Source organism: Cyprinodon variegatus, unplaced genomic scaffold, assembly GCF_000732505.1.
Source record: "Cyprinodon variegatus isolate N-32 unplaced genomic scaffold, C_variegatus-1.0 Scaffold41, whole genome shotgun sequence".
NCBI lineage: Eukaryota > Metazoa > Chordata > Actinopteri > Cyprinodontiformes > Cyprinodontidae > Cyprinodon > Cyprinodon variegatus.
The window spans coordinates 228,828-247,096 of NW_015150494.1; the positions used below are offsets into that span (position 1 = coordinate 228,828).

Sequence of the window (18,269 nt, forward strand, 5' to 3'; positions counted from 1 at the left end):
AACTCCCTGCATAATTATAATAAAGCAATTTATATGCATGAAACAAATGGAGCAATATGGCAATTGCCATACTGCTACACTTGTGAAAGTAAAATCTTTTGGGCTCTTTTTGGCATCAAGACAATTATTCTTATTGCCACCTTGCCAGACAGGACACTGTTAAAGAAAATAAATAAATAAAACTTTGTATATATTTTTTTACAATCTTGGTATAATTGCTACTCAGAGTGGGTCACTCTGTCAGCTAAAGGCATAAGTTAGAGTCTCTATCCTCCAGTTAACGATTAAGCGATTACTAAATTAGCTGATAATTTCAATAATCTATTAATCGATTAATCTAATTAATTATTTCAGTCCTATTTATGGTTGAACCAACTTAGATGTAGTCGACTCCCCCTGATGGTTTAGGAGGTCTGAATAAAAACTTGGTTTTTCTACTATGTTTATATGTATTTTGGAGTTTGTACCATCTATGTAATGGCAGCACGTTTCCTGTTTGTTTTCCTATAAGAAAAATGCTTATTAGAATTTATTTACATGAATAAAGTTTAACATTGTCAGCATATCATTTTGAAAAATATCTGGATTTTAGGGTTTCTTATAAACTTCTCTTCAGATGGTTAATATATTTCTGCTCCATTTCCATCGGGTCATCATTTCCACCTCTCTCTGTTTACGGCTCCAGTCTGATGATGGCAGGGTGCGTCTCGCAGCGCGTGTTTTAAGGAAACATTGGGAATAAAATAAACTGACCTCTAAGTGGAAACCAGAAACACAATTCACAGCTCCAGCTTCCTCCACGGAAGCACAACCCTTTCCTGAAAGGAAAACTGGGCACGGATCAAACCCCCAGCACCCATAACCGGCGCCTGGAAAGTTGGGAGTCTGGTTTCAGATAAGGGCAGGGAGGGAGTTTGCTCTAGTTTCCAGGGGAAAATATTTACAGTGTATAAAAGTTGAATAAAACCAAGAGAAAAGAAATGGATGGGCAGCTGTTTCCTTACTTAAACATCACAGAAACTATATTTGTATTCAACTCCACCCCCACCGCCCCACTGGCAGCTATTTACAGGAGCATCAAGCTGATTGAAACCTAAACCGACCAGAAAGTGAATCAATGTATGATGGGTTTCATCAGTTGGCATTTATCAATAAAAAATGTTTTGCCTCAAAAACAACCTTAAATCAGGAAATAAATCTTGTAAATCTGCCCCAAAACCTTCTAAAATGTAATCATTCTCAGCAAAGTTTTATTCTGGGGTTGGAACATGAAAATATGTGAACATCTGGTGATCAGCTGAATCAAAACGAGGTTTAGAAGAAGGCTTTGGTGGAGCTAATGGGCAACCCTGAATTTCTACATCTATGGGCAGAACTTACAGACTAGAGATCAACCAATGAGGTTTTTTATAAAGTTAAAAGAGATTATTTGACATCAGCCTAATCAAGCCCTGATATGTGCTGCTGATTAAGTTAATTTAGCTTTTTTTCTCCCCCTCTTTTTACGTGTTAAAAAATATACAAATGTGACATTGGTTCCAGTTTAAACAAGAAACTGGAACCAATGACAAGGCAAACCTTTAAGCCATAAAAGATGCTGACAGGAAAAAATAAGAACCTGCTTCTGGGTTCAAATCTGCATCTACTGGCTGGATAGAAACAATCAGAATAACTAACAATGGTTTGGAGGAGAGGAGAGGATTCAGAGTCAAACATCATGGAGGGAAGGCGACCTCTGAATATGTCAAAGTCAAAGATCTCGGTCTTTAAACTATAAACCTCCTGATCCTTTGGGAAACAAGTCTAAACCCAGAACTGAATCCAGTTTAAGATGAAACCTGAAAGCATCCAGAGAGAAGCCAACAAACTAAGCAGGCACAGCATCAAGAAACCCACATAATTCCAACCCAAACATGTTTTCATCTACAGCAGGGAGAAATGAAAACAGCTGCAGGTCCACCAGTAAGATACTGGGTCAGAAACCAGCAGTGGAGGCTGGCCAATAGAGGGAGCTAGGGAGCCCCCGTTGACCCGTGATTCAGACATAAAAAAATTCATATATATTTTATTATTTAATTTTAAATTAAAAGTTTATATATTTCGAAACATATCAATATATATCTTTAGTTGCGCAAGATAAATATTTAATCTTTAATGACGAGTAAAGCGTCATTTCATTTTCCGTCGGATTGGTGAATTATTTCAATTGCAAAAATGTTTACCCATTGACTCGTTAAAAGTTGTACAGGTGCAGTAGCTGCTCTGCAAAACAAATGTAGCCTAAAGGAGAGCTCAGGACGCAGCTATGCTGTGACCTGAGGTGACAGGAAGTGCATTTGCTCTCCACCTCCCGCCACAGCGCAGACGTTTTACGGGTGATTGACTGGTTGAGTCGTGGGATTTAGAGACGCATTGGAGAGAGAGAGAGAGAAATGGTGCAAGATACGTCCTTTTCCAGGACCTGGTTTAGTTACAGGGCTTGGCTAACTGCATGCAGTAAGGCTAATGCTCTATCCTGCTTTCCCTGCCTCCTTTGTTAATTTGCATAGTTGGTCTTAAATAAACACATTCTCTGAAAAGAAATAGATTTATGAATCAAAAAAAAATATAAACCTGACTAATACCTTCTCCACTATTAAACTGGTACATTATTTTTTTAGGTTTGTGACACAATATTGGACCGTTTAAAACACAGATATGCCTTCACAAAGCCTCAGAAGGACAAGATTTATGGACAAAAAGTAAACCTGTAGATGAAGTTATGCTATGTTTTTATAATGTTTTTTGTTGTTGGCATTTATATAAATATACTGGTGTGATAACTTAGTATACGTTTGTTTGGTTGTTGGTATACGTCCATTTTTAATTTATATCCCCACCCCCTGGAGAAAACTCCACCAGCTGCAACTGGAAACTAGTCCATAATTCGTTAGCCTCCAGTTCAGCTGAGAAACCAAAAGAACAGAAGTTCTGTAATAAAGACACTCCGTCTGGTCAGGTGATGATACACACCTTCAACAAGATGGCCGCCTGCTGAGGGTAAAACATGGAGGCACTGAGGGCCATGAGGCCCACTGGGAACACCAAGCGCTTGGTCCTGGAGCCTGAGAGGAGACAACACCATCATTCCTGTTAGAGAGGCAGACCTAGAGCGAACAGAACTTACCCTAATATCTGAAACATCTGGTTTGATCACATCTATGAGGACAAAGAGACACCTTTAGCTAAAAACAGTCCCAGGAAGCCAGAGAATCCGATCACCCCCAGGCTGGGATAGAGGTCCGGAGGCGGCTGGCTGAGGAAGCGATACGCATCTGAAGGAACCACAAACACAATTAAACACCACAGATAAAAAAAAAAGACCAGGAGCTGAAAAAGGCTAAAATTTCATTAAAATCACATCAAATCAGAGATTTTTTATTTTTAAAGCAACACTGTAACCTTTGACCCAATACTTAGCTTAACTTGATCAATATTTATAGCTTTTTCAGGTCCATTGTTAGCTCTTGGTGCGTATCGCTGCTCCATGAAGGCTGATCTTCTCATAAACACTCCTATTTAACTGTAGGTCGGATCCGTCACTGAATGGGTCATGTGACCCAGAGCGCCGCCTCCCATAAACACCAGAGCTAAACAAGCTAAAGGTTGCTGTTAGCCACCAGAACAGGTCCAGACAGGAACAGGATTTAATCTAGAGGTAAACTAGCTTCCTGTTTTTATAAGGAGCCCCATCATTTCTCAGTCTGCTGGTCCAAAGTGCTCTGATATCAGACGTTTGCCTGGTCCGATTAAACCTGGTAGCTACAGGTAGAGCGCCCCCTGGAGGCTAACAGTGACATGGCATTTAAAAGGCTTCAAACCATTTAAATCTATTATTACTACTCTTCACTGATTCATAATTTCTATCATTTACCATCTGAATTCTATTTTATTTAGGTCTTTATTTGTCAAATTTTTCTATATTTCATAAATTGTTTAGCTAAATATGCATTTTTTTAATCATTCATTAATCATTAATTATCTATCGGTTTGAATTGTATTGTATTTATTATTATTTTTTCCTTATTTCAGTGAAATTTTTACTGTTTTATGTTTGACACTAATTCATTTTTTTTCTTTTTTTTTTTTTTACTTGAATCCCAACATTTCTTTTGAATATTCAGCCTTTTAATACTGTAAACAAATAAAACAGAAGATCATGTTGGATGCAGGCAATCCGCAGCTTGTTTTGGACATTTTAACATTTCTGTCTGTTTATTTCACATAAGAAAAACAACCAACAACAGTTTTCAGTGTTTTCTACTATCTATTATTGTTGATCTAAGTGTTGGGAAGTGGGGCCAGCAGGAGGCAGTTTGAGCTGCTGGTATAAATAAATAAATAAACAGAAAACTGGACGGCCCTATTAGAAATATTGTTCTGCTTTCAACAATCTGTCTTCTTCCAGCTAGTAAACAGAGGACATAGTGGTTCTGTTTACCCGTGACGGTTGATACCGTGGAGTTTATGGTCGGCTCCGCCATCTTGTAGCCCCGCTGTGATGCGATGATGTCAGAGGACAGGCAGAGAGAGAGGTAAGAAAGAAAGAAATTTAATTATTAAAACATCTTCTATTTCACCTTTATCACACAGAAAAACTGAAAAAAGTATTTCCATCCTTACAGATTTGTTTGTCTTATCTTTTTCTAAACACGTTTCAAGGTTTCAAATCATCCAAATGATGTTTATATGAAATGAGGATGATCTTAATAAAATATGAAATGTTTCTTAGATGATAACCAACCATTAGATCATGAATAACTGTTAAAGAAACTGTTTTCGTTTGTGTTTAATTAGCAAGAACCAGCTCTAACTGTTGTCTGAGCTGCAGGATCAACTATTCACTGAAACAGAACCTTTCTGCCAACAAGAAGCAGGCTAAACACATCTCCCACACATCACTGGCTGATAAGACAGAATCTGGAGGATGCCTGGAGTCCAGAGAACTAAAGTTAGAACCATCATCCACTTCTGTGGAGAGGCGGATCCACCAAAGTTACTCTTTGAGCTCATCCAGGAGGTGCAGATTAAGCCAGAGCAACAGCTGAAGCTGTGCAGGCCTCCCTGCTTTGGTTAAGGTCAAAGGTCATGACGCAACTATTAGAGGGAGAGCCTCTGCAGAGATGTCCTCCATGGGAGAGAACCGGTACTGCTGCTGACTCAGATTTAGTAACAACATTCTGATTTTCCATGAGATGATGACAGGAGTGGACTCCTCTGGAAGGCGTAGGTCCAGTTCCATTTTAGAATCAGAACATCGCACTTCTAATCACCTCTGGTTCTGGTGTCATGACGGTCTGCTTTGCTGCTTCAGGACTTCCTTTAGTGAGCAGAACTGTGAGTTCTGTTTGGGTTCTGCAGCGGAACAATAATAAAAAAGGCATGGCAGCAGGTCCACCTCTGAGCGGATAAACACGCTGAATGAAAGGGTTTGACTGGCCTAGTCAAAGCCTGAGCTACTTAAACAGGTGCTTCTCACTGTTAGTGGATTTAAAGAGAAGATTGGATCAAATCTGCTCCACGGTGACGCTAGAGACACCAGTAACTGGGGTTCTTTCACGCCCCATCAGGCTGGTTTAACTAGTTTTTAACTTTCATTTTTGTCCTGATGATAAAATAAGTTTAATGACCTGAAATATTTAAATGTGATAAAAGAAAACCTGAGAATCTGGAAGGAGGGGGGCAGTTTTCCACTGCTCTAATCTGATGGGAGGACGTTTTCAGCAGTGAGTATCCATCTTTATCTCCCCCTTAAAAAGTCATTGGTTGTTAATAAGAGTCTGTTGACTGTTGGGAAGTCTGTCATAGCGCTGAGTTACAATAAACCTTTTATGTCTTTTATTTATTCTCCATCTCTGTTTGTTCCTGATTAACAAACTGATCTAAACTTCAAAATAAAACAATTAAACTAATCATAGATATTAAGCGGACTTTAAGCAGCTCATTAAGAACAAAGTCAGTGACAGTTTGTCTCCGTTTAGGCTACAGCTCAGCGCTTTCTGCTCACATACTCAGTTTGTCCTGCTGAAGCAGCAGAACCTTCAGCATTTAGACACAACAGGAAGCTTTTCCCACCTGCTGCTTCTTTCATTTACCGTCTCTTAAGGTCAGCAGTTTGGGTGTTTTCCCTTCCCACACTTTGGTGGGAGCTAAATAAGCTTCAGATGCTGTCTCTCTCATACACAAGTATAAATCCAACCTATGGAAATGTAAAAATAAGCAGAACATTTATGACACAACCAGGATCCAAACATCAGCTGCTATGGTCTCTATCTGAGCCTCTCAGGTCCAATTATTCCTCTTTCTTCAGGTTTATAATCTACCTGTGATCATGATAAAGATGGAGGTTTGGGTCGGCAGGGAGAACTACAGCCGGCCTCATGGTTCTGGATTAGTTCTAAAGGGTTTCCCGATAATCTTGCTGATCTTTCCCATGTTGTTCAGTCTGTGCTTATTTTGTTTTGGCTGAGGGAATAAACCCGGAAGATTTAACTAAAAACATCAGCAAAGTTTTCATATAAAAGTGTCCCCTGCCCTAGGAGTAAGCAGGACCAGCAGTGTGGAGCTGGCTGAACGTCTCATAGTGACTCACCTCAGCGTTCTCCACGGCAGCCTGCACAGTTTGCTGCAAAAACAAGATGGAGAAAATGAGATGTTTGCCTTAAAAGGCGTTCCCTGGAGGTTTGTCATATCCTGTGGGATCAGAGATCCATCCAAACAGCAGAGGATGAGATTACTGAGCCTCCATAAAAGTATTCACACCCTTTCAAATGTGTTCAATACAAAAACTAACTTCTGTGGATTTTATTCAGATTGTGAAAAAAAAACTGTTTAGTGGAAGGAAACTCTCACTGCTTTCCATCTCTGCATTAAATCTGACCAGCTGCTCCACATCATGATGCTGCCACCACCATGTTTCTCCATAGGGCCGGTGGGTCAGTATTTAACGTTGGTCCCAGACGGTCCAGAGAAGCTGCTTCCACAAAGAGAGGCTTCTAGATCGCCTTCCAGAGCTTTGGGTTTCTGCAGCTCCTCCAGAGGAACCATGGTGTTTAGTACGGTGGCCCGGGAAGTGCAAACCAACAATACAAAATCTGAAACACTTTTACAAATCTTGAAACAACTTTACATTTGAGAAAACAAGTTTACAACAAATGAAACACTTTTACAAATTATAAAAGCAATTTTACATTTCAGAAAACACTTTTACAACTGACAAAATCCGACGGAAAGGGAGGGACTGTCTTCGAAGCTTACCCGGAAGTGATAACCGGAGCGTTCACGATGACCCAAGATGGAAGCTAATCGAGTTGCGTTTTGCTCGTTCTGCGGCACTCATATGAGCAGTTTAACGCGGTTTTGTTTTTCCTGTGGTCGGTCCTTGGAGTTTTTAAATGGTACAGAACAGACGGAAGAACCAGATATGCTGCAGCAGTGCGTACATTATTTTAATGAGGGTCACTCATACGCTGTAATCGTAGACATGATGCCATGTTTACATGGCGTACACATCAGCTTGAGGACTCTGAAAAGCAAACTGAATGATGCCGGTCTTGTGCTAAAATCTGTTCCCCCTGAGTCGGGAGCGCGCATTGCAGCCAGAGAGGCGGATCTCACCATTTTCAAGGCGTTCCTGATCATTTTTCGGTAAAATCAGCTCATATAATCATGTCAACTTTGTAACAAACAGTTTAATCGGTTGCTCTTTTTACAAATTTGTAAAATAAATACATTAACGAGGTCTTCTTAAAGGAATAGTACACCCAAAACATGATTAGCCTTCATTTTCTACTCACCCCCATGCTGAACAACACTCTGGAGTACTTTTTTGATATCTCAAATGCATCTGGAGATCTGGGAGGCTTCTTGCTGTCTGCTGACATTCAAATAATGGAGGTCTATGGCGCCCGAGACAGAAAGGTCCATAAAAGTCCACAAAAAACGTGTCAATATTCCTCCATACTGCTCGTCCAATGTATTCCAAGTGTCCTGAGTGGGTAGCATCCAGAATTTACTCGAAACGAAGTCATTTAGAATGTTTTTAGAGCATAAACAGTAGTGTATAGGATTTCCAAAAAGCGCGTTCACGAGTCTACGGAAACCGCGGCAGACCAAACCAGACGAAAGTGCGCATTCAGCTCGGCAAAGAACTCATGCTCTTCCTCAACACTGAAGTCCTCAGACATTTTTCTTTCGTTGTTTCTTTCTTTGCACAGGTAAACAGCACATTTCTTCTTCTACGCTTGCATTATCGGCAGAGCAGACGCTGAATGCGCACTTTCATCTGGTTTGGTCTGCCGGCTTCCGTAGACTCGAGAACGCGCTTTCAGGAAATCCTATACACTACTGTTTATGCTCTAAAAACATTCTAAATGACTTCGTTTCGAGTAAATTCTGGATGCTACCCACTCAGGACACTTGGAATACATTGGACGAGCAGTATGGAGGAATATTGACACGTTTTTGTGGACTTTTATGGACCTTTCTGTCTCGGGCACCATAGACCTCCATTATTTGAATGTCAGCAGACAGCAAGAAGCCTCCCAGATCTCCAGATGCATTTGAGATATCAAAAAAGTACTCCAGAGTGTTGTTCAGCATGGGGGTGAGTAGAAAATGAAGGCTAATCATGTTTTGGGTGTACTATTCCTTTAAGCTGTTTTGTGTTGTTTTTTTAAACGCCAAGAGAATCGGTATTTCTCCAACTTTTGTCCCTTCAGCCTGACAGAAATAAACGTCAGTCACCAAACAGATTTCCAACACGTAGTGTATTTTTATTTTTTCATTGCTGATATAAAAGGTTGCAAACTGCCTGATAGCAGGGCACACACATTAGAATTTCTGGTTAATCCCCTTCTAATGTAAAATATGAAATATTACTGGATTAAGGACATTTCTAGTATAACATTTCACACATATCAATTTTAGAGAAATTGGAAACAGTTGCTCTTTATTTCCCAAAGATGTGGGAGGAGGAGAGGAGAGAATGGATGTTTCAGCTGACTGAAATAATGTGTTCCCCTCCATAACAGGGGAAGAATTAAATGTACCTGCAGGTCTTTAACTGTGTTTATTCCTCTCACCACCAACAACAGATTATTTCAGTAAGCTGAAATATATGGTTCCCCTCCTTTAATTTTTGCAAATAAAGAGTAAATTTGACCAAATCCACAGGATTTGTTGTTGATGGTGAGAGGAATAAACACTTCCGGGTAAGCTTCGAAGACAGTCCCTCCCTTTCCATTGGATTTTGTCAGTTGTAAAAGTGTTTTCTGAAATGTAAAATTGGTTTATAATTTGTAAAAGTGTTTCGTTTGTTGTAAATTTGTTTTCTCAAATGTAAAAACACATCAGGTTTCCTTAACTTTTAGACAAAGACAAAGACAAAGCACCATTTTCCTTCCACTTCAAAATTTTCCACCAAAAAGCAATTAGCAAATAGAATAATCTATTATTTTTTAGATTAATAATCAGATAGCAACCAGGTGAAACTAAAACTTTTCCTCATAAGGAGTTCTAGATGGAGCAGATTCACAGACAGAATATTTTTTTTAAATCTTAAATGCAAAAAGCTTATATACTTTTTAACAATTGTGATATAATTGCTGCTCTAAGTGGATTTCTCTGTCAGCTCAAGGCATGTTTTCGAGTCTCTATACTCCAGTTAACGATTAACCGATTGCTAAATTAGTTGACGATTATTTTTAATAATAATTTGTGTTGCCTTATGACATCAGTTCCTTTTGAAAAGCACTGAGTTGCAGAGGTTTCTTCTTTAGTTTTTTGACAAAACAAATTTTTTGAAGGACATTTATTTCCTGGTGTTGGTTTCTTTAGATCTATATTTGTTAAATCCAGGTGGTGGGAATCTTTTCCCACCCATAAACGGACTGATGTGACCCACCTGACACAGGCCGGTGTACGGCTCAGCCCATTTCCTCAGCGATGCAACGCTCTGCTCCAGCTGGCCTGCCGCCGCCTCCTCCACCGCTGGCTTAGATTCAGGCCTGGTGTACAGAGAGGGCAGCTGAAACGACCAGCAGAGACGTCTGTTTAGAAGCTGGAGGCGTTTGTTCAGACCTTCAGCTGCCTTCAAAAGTTCTCATCAAGTTCAGGTCCTTCAGCCAACCACAAACATTCCCCTACTGGGCTAACAGCAATCCTGATAATAGAGGTGATCCAAACACTGACCTTTGATACATACAGAGGGGGGGTTAAATCCTAAAGTTAAGCTATGATTAAACATTATGAGGTTCCTGGAAAAATCAAGATCGTTAAAACAAAAAATCAAAGAAAGATGCTAACGGTTTATCTAAGATTGACTGCAAAGTTTTGCTTATTTAACAGCTGCCAGTCGGTTTCCATCTAATGTTTCATTCTAGATGCTGTTTCATTTTCTTAGGTGTGCGTCTCCAAGTCTGCTTTTATGCATTGCTGGTCTTTTCCTCTGTCAGCTTTTATGGGGCAAAAAATACTCCAACAGATCTAGATATATATTAAATGCTAATGATGTACCAGAGAAATCAACCAACCCAATATAAACGCCTCTAAACTAAACCTTCCTCATCAGAAAGGCCATCAGGGACACTACACTGTGACCACAAGCCTAGTGGTGTGTAACACAGATCATTGCTCAGAGCTCATGGATCCAAAACAGACATTTTAAAATTCCAGACTGCAGTTTTTTTCTTTACTTTCTGGAAATTCAATGACAAAATATCTGCTTTTAACCTCCTAAATGGTAATCCTAGCACTGGTTTCAATGGTTGCTTTATTCGGTACAAGAAAAGACAAAACACATGAGGGGACGCAGTGTCCTGCTGCTGCTAAAGGAGCAGCCTTTACATCAGTTAAATGCTGAATGATGTAATCCAAGGTGGTAGAGGACCAAAATAATCTAATCAAGTTAAAGGAGAACTACTTCAATATATATATTTATACTCAGGTTAAAGTAAAAAGTAAGCAACCAATAAATTACTCACTTAAGAGTAAAAAAGTACTTGGTAAAAAGTAATGAGTAGATGTTTGTTTAAAATGAAGTAAATCAGACAGACCATACTAAAAATATATGTAGAAATAAATTTTGTTTTAAAGACTAAAGGAGAAGAAAAATGGATTCACGTAGAAGAAATACTTCTTAAAATCTCTTTTCTCACTATATAACATTGAACAATTTCTTAAAGTATGTCAAGTTTGCATGATTGAACAGAGTACTCTACCTCTATTGGCAATAATGACTTTTTATGTATGTTTTATTGTGTATTGTTTTTCTGTATTTTAACTTAATCTTGACGTCGCAGCGGATAAAAGTAACAATAAAACAATAAAGATGGTGTACAAAGATTAATACTTTAGTAAATTGTATTTTCTCTGTCTGGTGCATTTTAGGTTTAACTGGGGTTCTTTTTCCAGTAAAGTTAAACATTTATCAAAGACTACTGGAGCATATGGAAGATGATTAGGGCCACTGAAAAAATAAAACAATTTTCTCTGATTTTTAAATTTTACTTTAGTATAATATGGGGGGAAAATTCTGAGAAAAAAAGTCAGAATTCTTAGTTTAATATCAGAATTCTGACTTTTTTTCTGAGACTTTTCTCCCATATTATAGGCAAGGCAAGGCAAATTTATTTGTATAGCACAATTCAGTACAAAGACAATGCAAAGTGTCTTACGTGATTAAAATACAGGAAAATAAAACAGAATCTAAGCAAGTAGGGGAAAAAATAAAATAAAATAAAAAATGCAGAAACAAAAAAGAATATTAAAAACAAGAAAATAAAAAAGTTGAACTAATGATGTTTCAGTATATTATAGTGAAACAAAATTTAAAAATGCATTTAACTTTTTTTTTTTTGTGGCCCTAATCCTCTTCCGTAGGAGCAAGAGTAGATATATTTTAGGATCATTTTACTTAAATAAAAGAAAAAAGTATGGTGCAGTAAAATTATTACTTTGTGTTTTTCTACTTTTAGACCAAATGAAAGATTGTGAAAAACAGAAAAAAAAAAGAAAGTTTATCATAAATGACTTCCATAATGTAAACACCTCGTCGATGCTCAGGACAGGCTGGGAACTCTTCTTCTTCGCCTCGCTGGCAGCCAGCACTGAGCCGCCCATCAGAGCCGTTACACCGGGAGCCGCGGCAAACAGTGACACCTGGTGGATTACACACGCATGACAGCAACACGCAGATGCGAATCTAACATCCTCTGACGTTTTTTATCTCCAGTTTTATTAGAAAACTCTCCGACAAGTACGCGAAAATAATTTACACAGTGAAATATTCAAACATTTACATCCGGGCTCCTTAGGATTTAAGAGTTAGCGAAAGGAGCTAGCTACATGCTAAAGTCACCGCGGAAAATATTGGTAAGACGATCTACAGAGAACGAAATTAGACCCTCATATCGCAGCAATTATGAAAAGGAAATGTAAGCTGTAAAGACTTCTAGAAAGACGTTCAGCATAGTTACCAGTTTGACAGATGACATTCTCATCCAGAAGACTTTTCCTTCACTACGGCAAGCCACGAGGGATTTGCGCATGCGTGTTTTGAGAAAGGGAAAAATTACATTTACGTGACTTTTTATTTCAGATGGTTTTTTTTTGTTTGTTTTTTACACTTTTAAATATATTATTAAGGCTGTTTTTTTTATTTAAGATTTTTATTTCTGAGTTTTTAAAAATAAATTTGTTGAGTGAAGCATTTTTTTCAATGCCTCCACAGTATTTTTGCTTTGCTTGTTGGCAGATCTTTTCTTTTTATATTTATATTTATAGCAATGCATAGTTTAATGCCCGTTTGAAGAGATTTTATACCCACTGCACAGTTTGCACAGCACTGGCTGCAAATAATTGCATTAGAAGTGATTGTAATTCTACAAAGAACACAAGGGTCAGATCAGTTTGGGTAAACATTGGTTCAGACATTTAAAAGAAAAGAGGAAAGTCCTGTTTCACATCAACAGACCAGCTTCTGAGACAGTATGATCAAATGGTTTCCTCCTGAACAAGAGCATCACCATCTGTAAAGATATTGTGGAACTGGGCTTTTAAAGGCTGGATTCTTCATTTTCTGGAGCTCTAAGCAGGCTCCAGGTAATCAGATTTTTTAAAGTGGTGTCCTGGGTGTGTGGTAGAGGTAGAGCACATAGAACACATATGGAGGCCTTCAACACAGCATTCCTGGGTTTAAGTCCTGACCCCTAGAGACCTTTACTGCATATCCTCCACATATTCCCTATTACACCACACACAAAATAAAGGCCACTTGTGTAAAGGAAAAAAGTCACTGTCCTACAGCTTAAGATTACTTTTAAACAATTTGGATTATTGTTTTGTGTTTGGATGTTTAAAAAAAGGGGTAGTGGTGGCCTAGTGGTTAGAGCTTGTGCTCTGAGAGGGTTGCAAGTACCTGGTTTGATCCCCGAACTCTCCACTCTGGGTTCCTGAGCAAGACCCTTAATGCAACACTGCTCCCCAGGTGCTGCACAATGTCTACCCACCCCTTCCTAAGGGGATGGGTTAAATGCAGAATGTTCATTTCATTGCTCTGTACTTGTGACATTGTAATGACAATGAAGTTAAATTCCATTCTAAAATGAAAGATTATATTGTTGTACCAAGTCATTGAATCAGAAGGATTGCTTTCAAGTCAGCGAGTCAATGCAACCAACTGGTTTTCCTTAGATAGAAAACTTTGACTGGATGAAGATTTGTTGTGAATTGATGCTGTATAAATGAAGTGAATTGAAACTGAATCTAATCAGTATCAGTTTAGTCTGTCAAACAGGCTGCATGTAGCAATTTTAAAGGTCCAGCAAGCAGGTGTCAGTATTGAGTGACGCAGCATCAATAATTTGGCAATGTGTTGAAAGACTTCATGGCGCCTCATCAACCAATCACTACTTTAAACCATGACTGCAGTTCTATTCTAGAAAGGTATTGTTGTACATTTTACCCTTATATGAATTAGTCAGAATTGAAAACCAAACAAACTTTTTTCTAAAGACTTTTAAAAGTGAAAAGTCAATTGAAAACAGAGTATGCTTTAGACACTGCTCAAAAAATAAAGAGAAACTGTAAAAACAACAATTCAACTTTAATAAAACTTCTGTGAAATCAAACTGCCCACTCAGTAAGCAATGCTGATTGACAATCAATTCCACATGTTGTTGTGTAAATGGAATGGACAATATATGGAAATTATTGGGGATTAGCAAGACATCGGGCAGATGATCTCGTCACTTTTGAATGTTAGTGCTTTCACACTCGTGGTAGAATGAGACGGACTGTACAACCCACACAAGGGGCTCAGGTAGAGCAGTTCATCAAGGATGGCTCATCAATGCGAGCTGTAGCAAGAAGGTTGTGTCTGTCAGCGAACTATCCAGAGTCTGGAGACAGGCCAGTACAACAGGAGACATGGAGAATGTCGTAGGAGGGTAATAACCCAGCAGCAGGACTGCTACCTCCACCAGGAACAGGGGCACTGCCAGAGCCCTGCAAAATGACCTCCAACAGGCCACAAATGTCTATGTGTTGGCAAAAATAGTTACCAAAAAACGATTCCATGAGGTTGTTATGAGGGCCTGACATCCACAGAAGTCGGTTGTTCTCACAGCCCACCAGCAAGCAGGATGCTTGGTATTTACCAGAGAACACCAGGACTGGCAAATTCACCATTCTACAGAGGAAAGCGGGTTCACACTGAACATGTGAATCTGGAGAAACCATGATCTGCTGCCCTCAAACTCCTTCGGCACGGCTGGTTTGGCAGTGCGTCAGTGTTTGTATGGAGAGCGATTTCTTTGGAGGCCACAGCACCCCATGTACTTAGCAGAGGTAACATGACTGCCATTAAGAGATGAGATTCTTAGATCCCTTGTGAGACCATATACTGTATGCAGGTGAAGATTCTCTGTCATCTGGGTCATAGTCGTTCCAAAAAAGTAAAAAAAAAAAAAAGATCAAATGGACTCTGTTTTCAAGTTTGAAGACGTTTCCCTTCCCATCCACAAAGACTTTTCAATTCAAAATGTCATAAATAGCATTGAGTTTGAGGCTCTTATACATTAGCCCAACAAATCCTTTACAAAAGATACAAATTGGAACGGACGAATAGGTCCACCCCTTTGGAATAGGGGGTCGTTTGGCTTTAAACGTCCTGGGTTCCTTCTAATGCAGGACAATGCTAGACCTCATGTGGCTGAAGTGTGTCAGATGAAGGCATTGAAGCTATAGACTGACCCAGCCATTCCCCACACCTGCACCACTAACCTGTCCAGGAGTAGGTGGACGCTTTAGTCCAGGTCTGGGAGCAAATCCCTGAGGAGACCATCTGTCACCTCATCAGGAGCACACCCAGGTGTTTTAGGGAGTTCATGCAGGCATATAGAGGCCACACACAATACTGAGCCTCATTCTGAACTGCTCTAAGGAAATTAAATCAAACTTAGATCAGATTGTAGGATTTTCCACTTTAATTTTGCGTGCGACTCCAAACCCAGGCCTCTAGTGGTTAATAAATTGGATTTCCATATTATGATTTTTGTTGTCAGCACATTCAACTTTGTACAAAACAAATTATTCAATATGAATATTTAATTTATTCAGATCTGACTGTTCCCTTTATTTTTTTGAGCAGTAGAAATAGAATTAGAAATACTATGTTAGAGTCTAAACCTGATCGCTTTTCTGATTGGTTGAAAGATTAGAACATTTTTGTGAATTTTAATTCAAACTTAAAAAAAAAAAAAAAAAAAAAAAAAAAAAAAACCTACTGGAGTTACATAATAAAATGTCCCTTATTGTAACTATTATAAAATTTAATGGTTCAATTTTTTGGAAATTGCTTAAAAATGAATAAAACCATTAGAAAAGACAGGTAAACAGGTACAGCTTGACCAGTATGAACATTTATTTCTGGAAAGAAGTTACAAATCGTTTCCAAAGAGTTTCTACTCAGAGTAAGATATGTTATTCAGATTTATCGATTCCCCCTGCAGACAGTTGAATAAGCATTGTGAGTTTTTGTTTCTAACATCCTCTCTTCCATTTTCCTTGTGACCGGCTAGAGACTGGTGGACTATAGATGCTGCTCTGTGTCTGCATGGTCCTCAGACAGGGACAGATGGACTCTTGGTTACATGTTTCTTCTTCAAACAGCAACATGGAAACCGAGCATTGTAATGACAGAGACGTGGTTTATGGGCTTTTTATTAAACCAGCTGCAGAAACTGTGATGAATGTGAAATGTAAAGGGATGAAACACTCAGGAATGTTTGTATAAAAATAAATGCATGAATAAAAGCACCCAAATGATGATTTGAAATGTTCAGAACCAGAGAATGTTTACTCCAAAATTCCTGATATATAATTCACACCTAGACTACGGTAAGCAAATAAGTTGTACTGAAGAGTTATCTGCATTTATGCTTTTCCAGTTTGCTAACTTTACTGACCCTTTACAAAACAATGAACTAAATAAACGGGAGCATCCACTTGTAGATCACATGCACTGCAGGGACGGAGATGCCAAACTGCAAAGGACGGAAGACGACGTACAAAAATATTTGAACAGAACCGGGCTTTCAATGAAACATTCCTAATACTGTTACTGCATAGCTCAGGGGGAAAAAAACCAACAACTTCATAAAATAAATAAATACGCAGCGGACAGATGTGACTGCATCGTTATTTGCTCTAGCCCTTTTCACAGCGCAAAACTAAAATAAAGCTGGTCGTCAAACACAGCTACGTGGCTTATTGAATCAAGGTGTTAGGCTGTTCAAACGTGCAAGCTTTATTCTAAGACAGCAGTGGGATTAAATCTAAAAAAAAAAAAGAAAACAGTGCTAAAGATAACTTGGTCTGAAATGAAAACAGCTCTCAGTCAGTAAAAACCTACAGAATCTGTTGAAATAAAGGCTGGTAATCATTAGCAGAGGTTAATTACCAATGGACCTCAAACAAGAACATTTTAACATAGAAAACAGTTTGAAAAAGCAGTTAAAGATCTGAATTTCAGGGGTAAAAAAAATGCTAAATCCTTTATTTTCTTTCACTCAACTAGTCAAACATTTAACTGTTTCTTAATAAAGATGTTTCATTTATTGAACAAGTCGCACAAACATAAAACTGACCCAAAGTACTAAGCAGCTGTATCCAAAACGCCAACCAAATAAACAATCATAAATTAAAATATGAAAATATTAGACTATTCACCAGCATAAAATGCCTCATTTGAAATAAATCAAGATATCAAGCTAAATACCTTTGTGTGGACAATTTTAAAGCTAATTTGAATTAAACTTTTTCCCATATCTCATATTTCATGTAATTTAAATGTCATTAAACAACACAAGTCTCTACATAAGTTAAGCACAGTTACAGTATTTGATAATGGTGATTACATTTTTGTTGTTTTTATTTTAAATTTTAACATATTTTACAGGAAAGAATATCCTACCGTTATAGAGCTAGTCAAGTGAAAGGCAGCTGCTAACCTGAGTGCAGCTAGCTAAAGCTAAAGCAGCTTGTTTTAATTATTTTCATAAATATGAAAGTTAAATTGTACTGTAAAGCATACTAATCTCATGCCAACCTTTTTTTTCTTTTGTTCTCTTTCTTTTTCAGATGCAATGCTTTAAAACTACACCTATTTAAACAATTTTTGTGCTTTTTCTTGTAAGTTATAAACACCCGTAATCAGCTAATTTGAGGAGAGTAGTGTGAAAGCTAACAGCAGTTAGCTGGAACTGAGGCTGTTATGTTTTACCGGTATTTGTTTGGTTTTTTTCTGCAGCTATATTGGTTTCATAGAAATGTATTAAATCATTTAATACAATTACAAACCAAACAAGATACAATTTCTTTGTTTTAAATACAAAATTGTTTCATAGTTTCAAAACACATAAAAGCCAACTGTTTGTTAGCATAAGCTAAAGCTAGGTTTATCAAAAGATTTTCTGCCATTATCTAGCGTTTTAAACTTTCACTGAGTGAAAATTATATCGATTTGGTTCTTTTACATAGTCATTTTTGCAGTTAAATTAGTTTATAATGGAAAAGAAATAAAATAGCTTATCAGAGTAACAATGCTACTCGCACCATCTTTCCTTTGTTCTGATGATAAAACTTTGATTTAACCACATTAAATTCTTACATTTATTTTATACATTTTTAACTTTACATATTACATTTATTAATCAATGAGGAAACTTCTT

At 38.1% G+C, this 18,269-nt stretch overlaps 1 protein-coding gene across 1 annotated transcript in view; it reads right to left on the reverse strand.

The window, feature by feature from the left end:
• Positions 1 to 12,245, reverse strand: part of apoo (apolipoprotein O) — a 14,538-nt gene extending 2,293 nt beyond the window's left edge. Inside the window, exons 1-6 of the mRNA XM_015370026.1 lie at positions 12,088 to 12,245; positions 9,944 to 10,066; positions 6,632 to 6,664; positions 4,481 to 4,535; positions 3,219 to 3,314; positions 3,013 to 3,104 (exon numbers count right to left, since the gene is read on the reverse strand). Of these exons, the coding sequence (XP_015225512.1) occupies positions 3,013 to 3,104; positions 3,219 to 3,314; positions 4,481 to 4,535; positions 6,632 to 6,664; positions 9,944 to 10,066; positions 12,088 to 12,159 (471 nt within the window). The 5' untranslated portion in view covers positions 12,160 to 12,245. The remainder of the gene's footprint in view (positions 1 to 3,012; positions 3,105 to 3,218; positions 3,315 to 4,480; positions 4,536 to 6,631; positions 6,665 to 9,943; positions 10,067 to 12,087) is intronic.
• Positions 12,246 to 18,269: the final 6,024 nt, after the last annotated feature.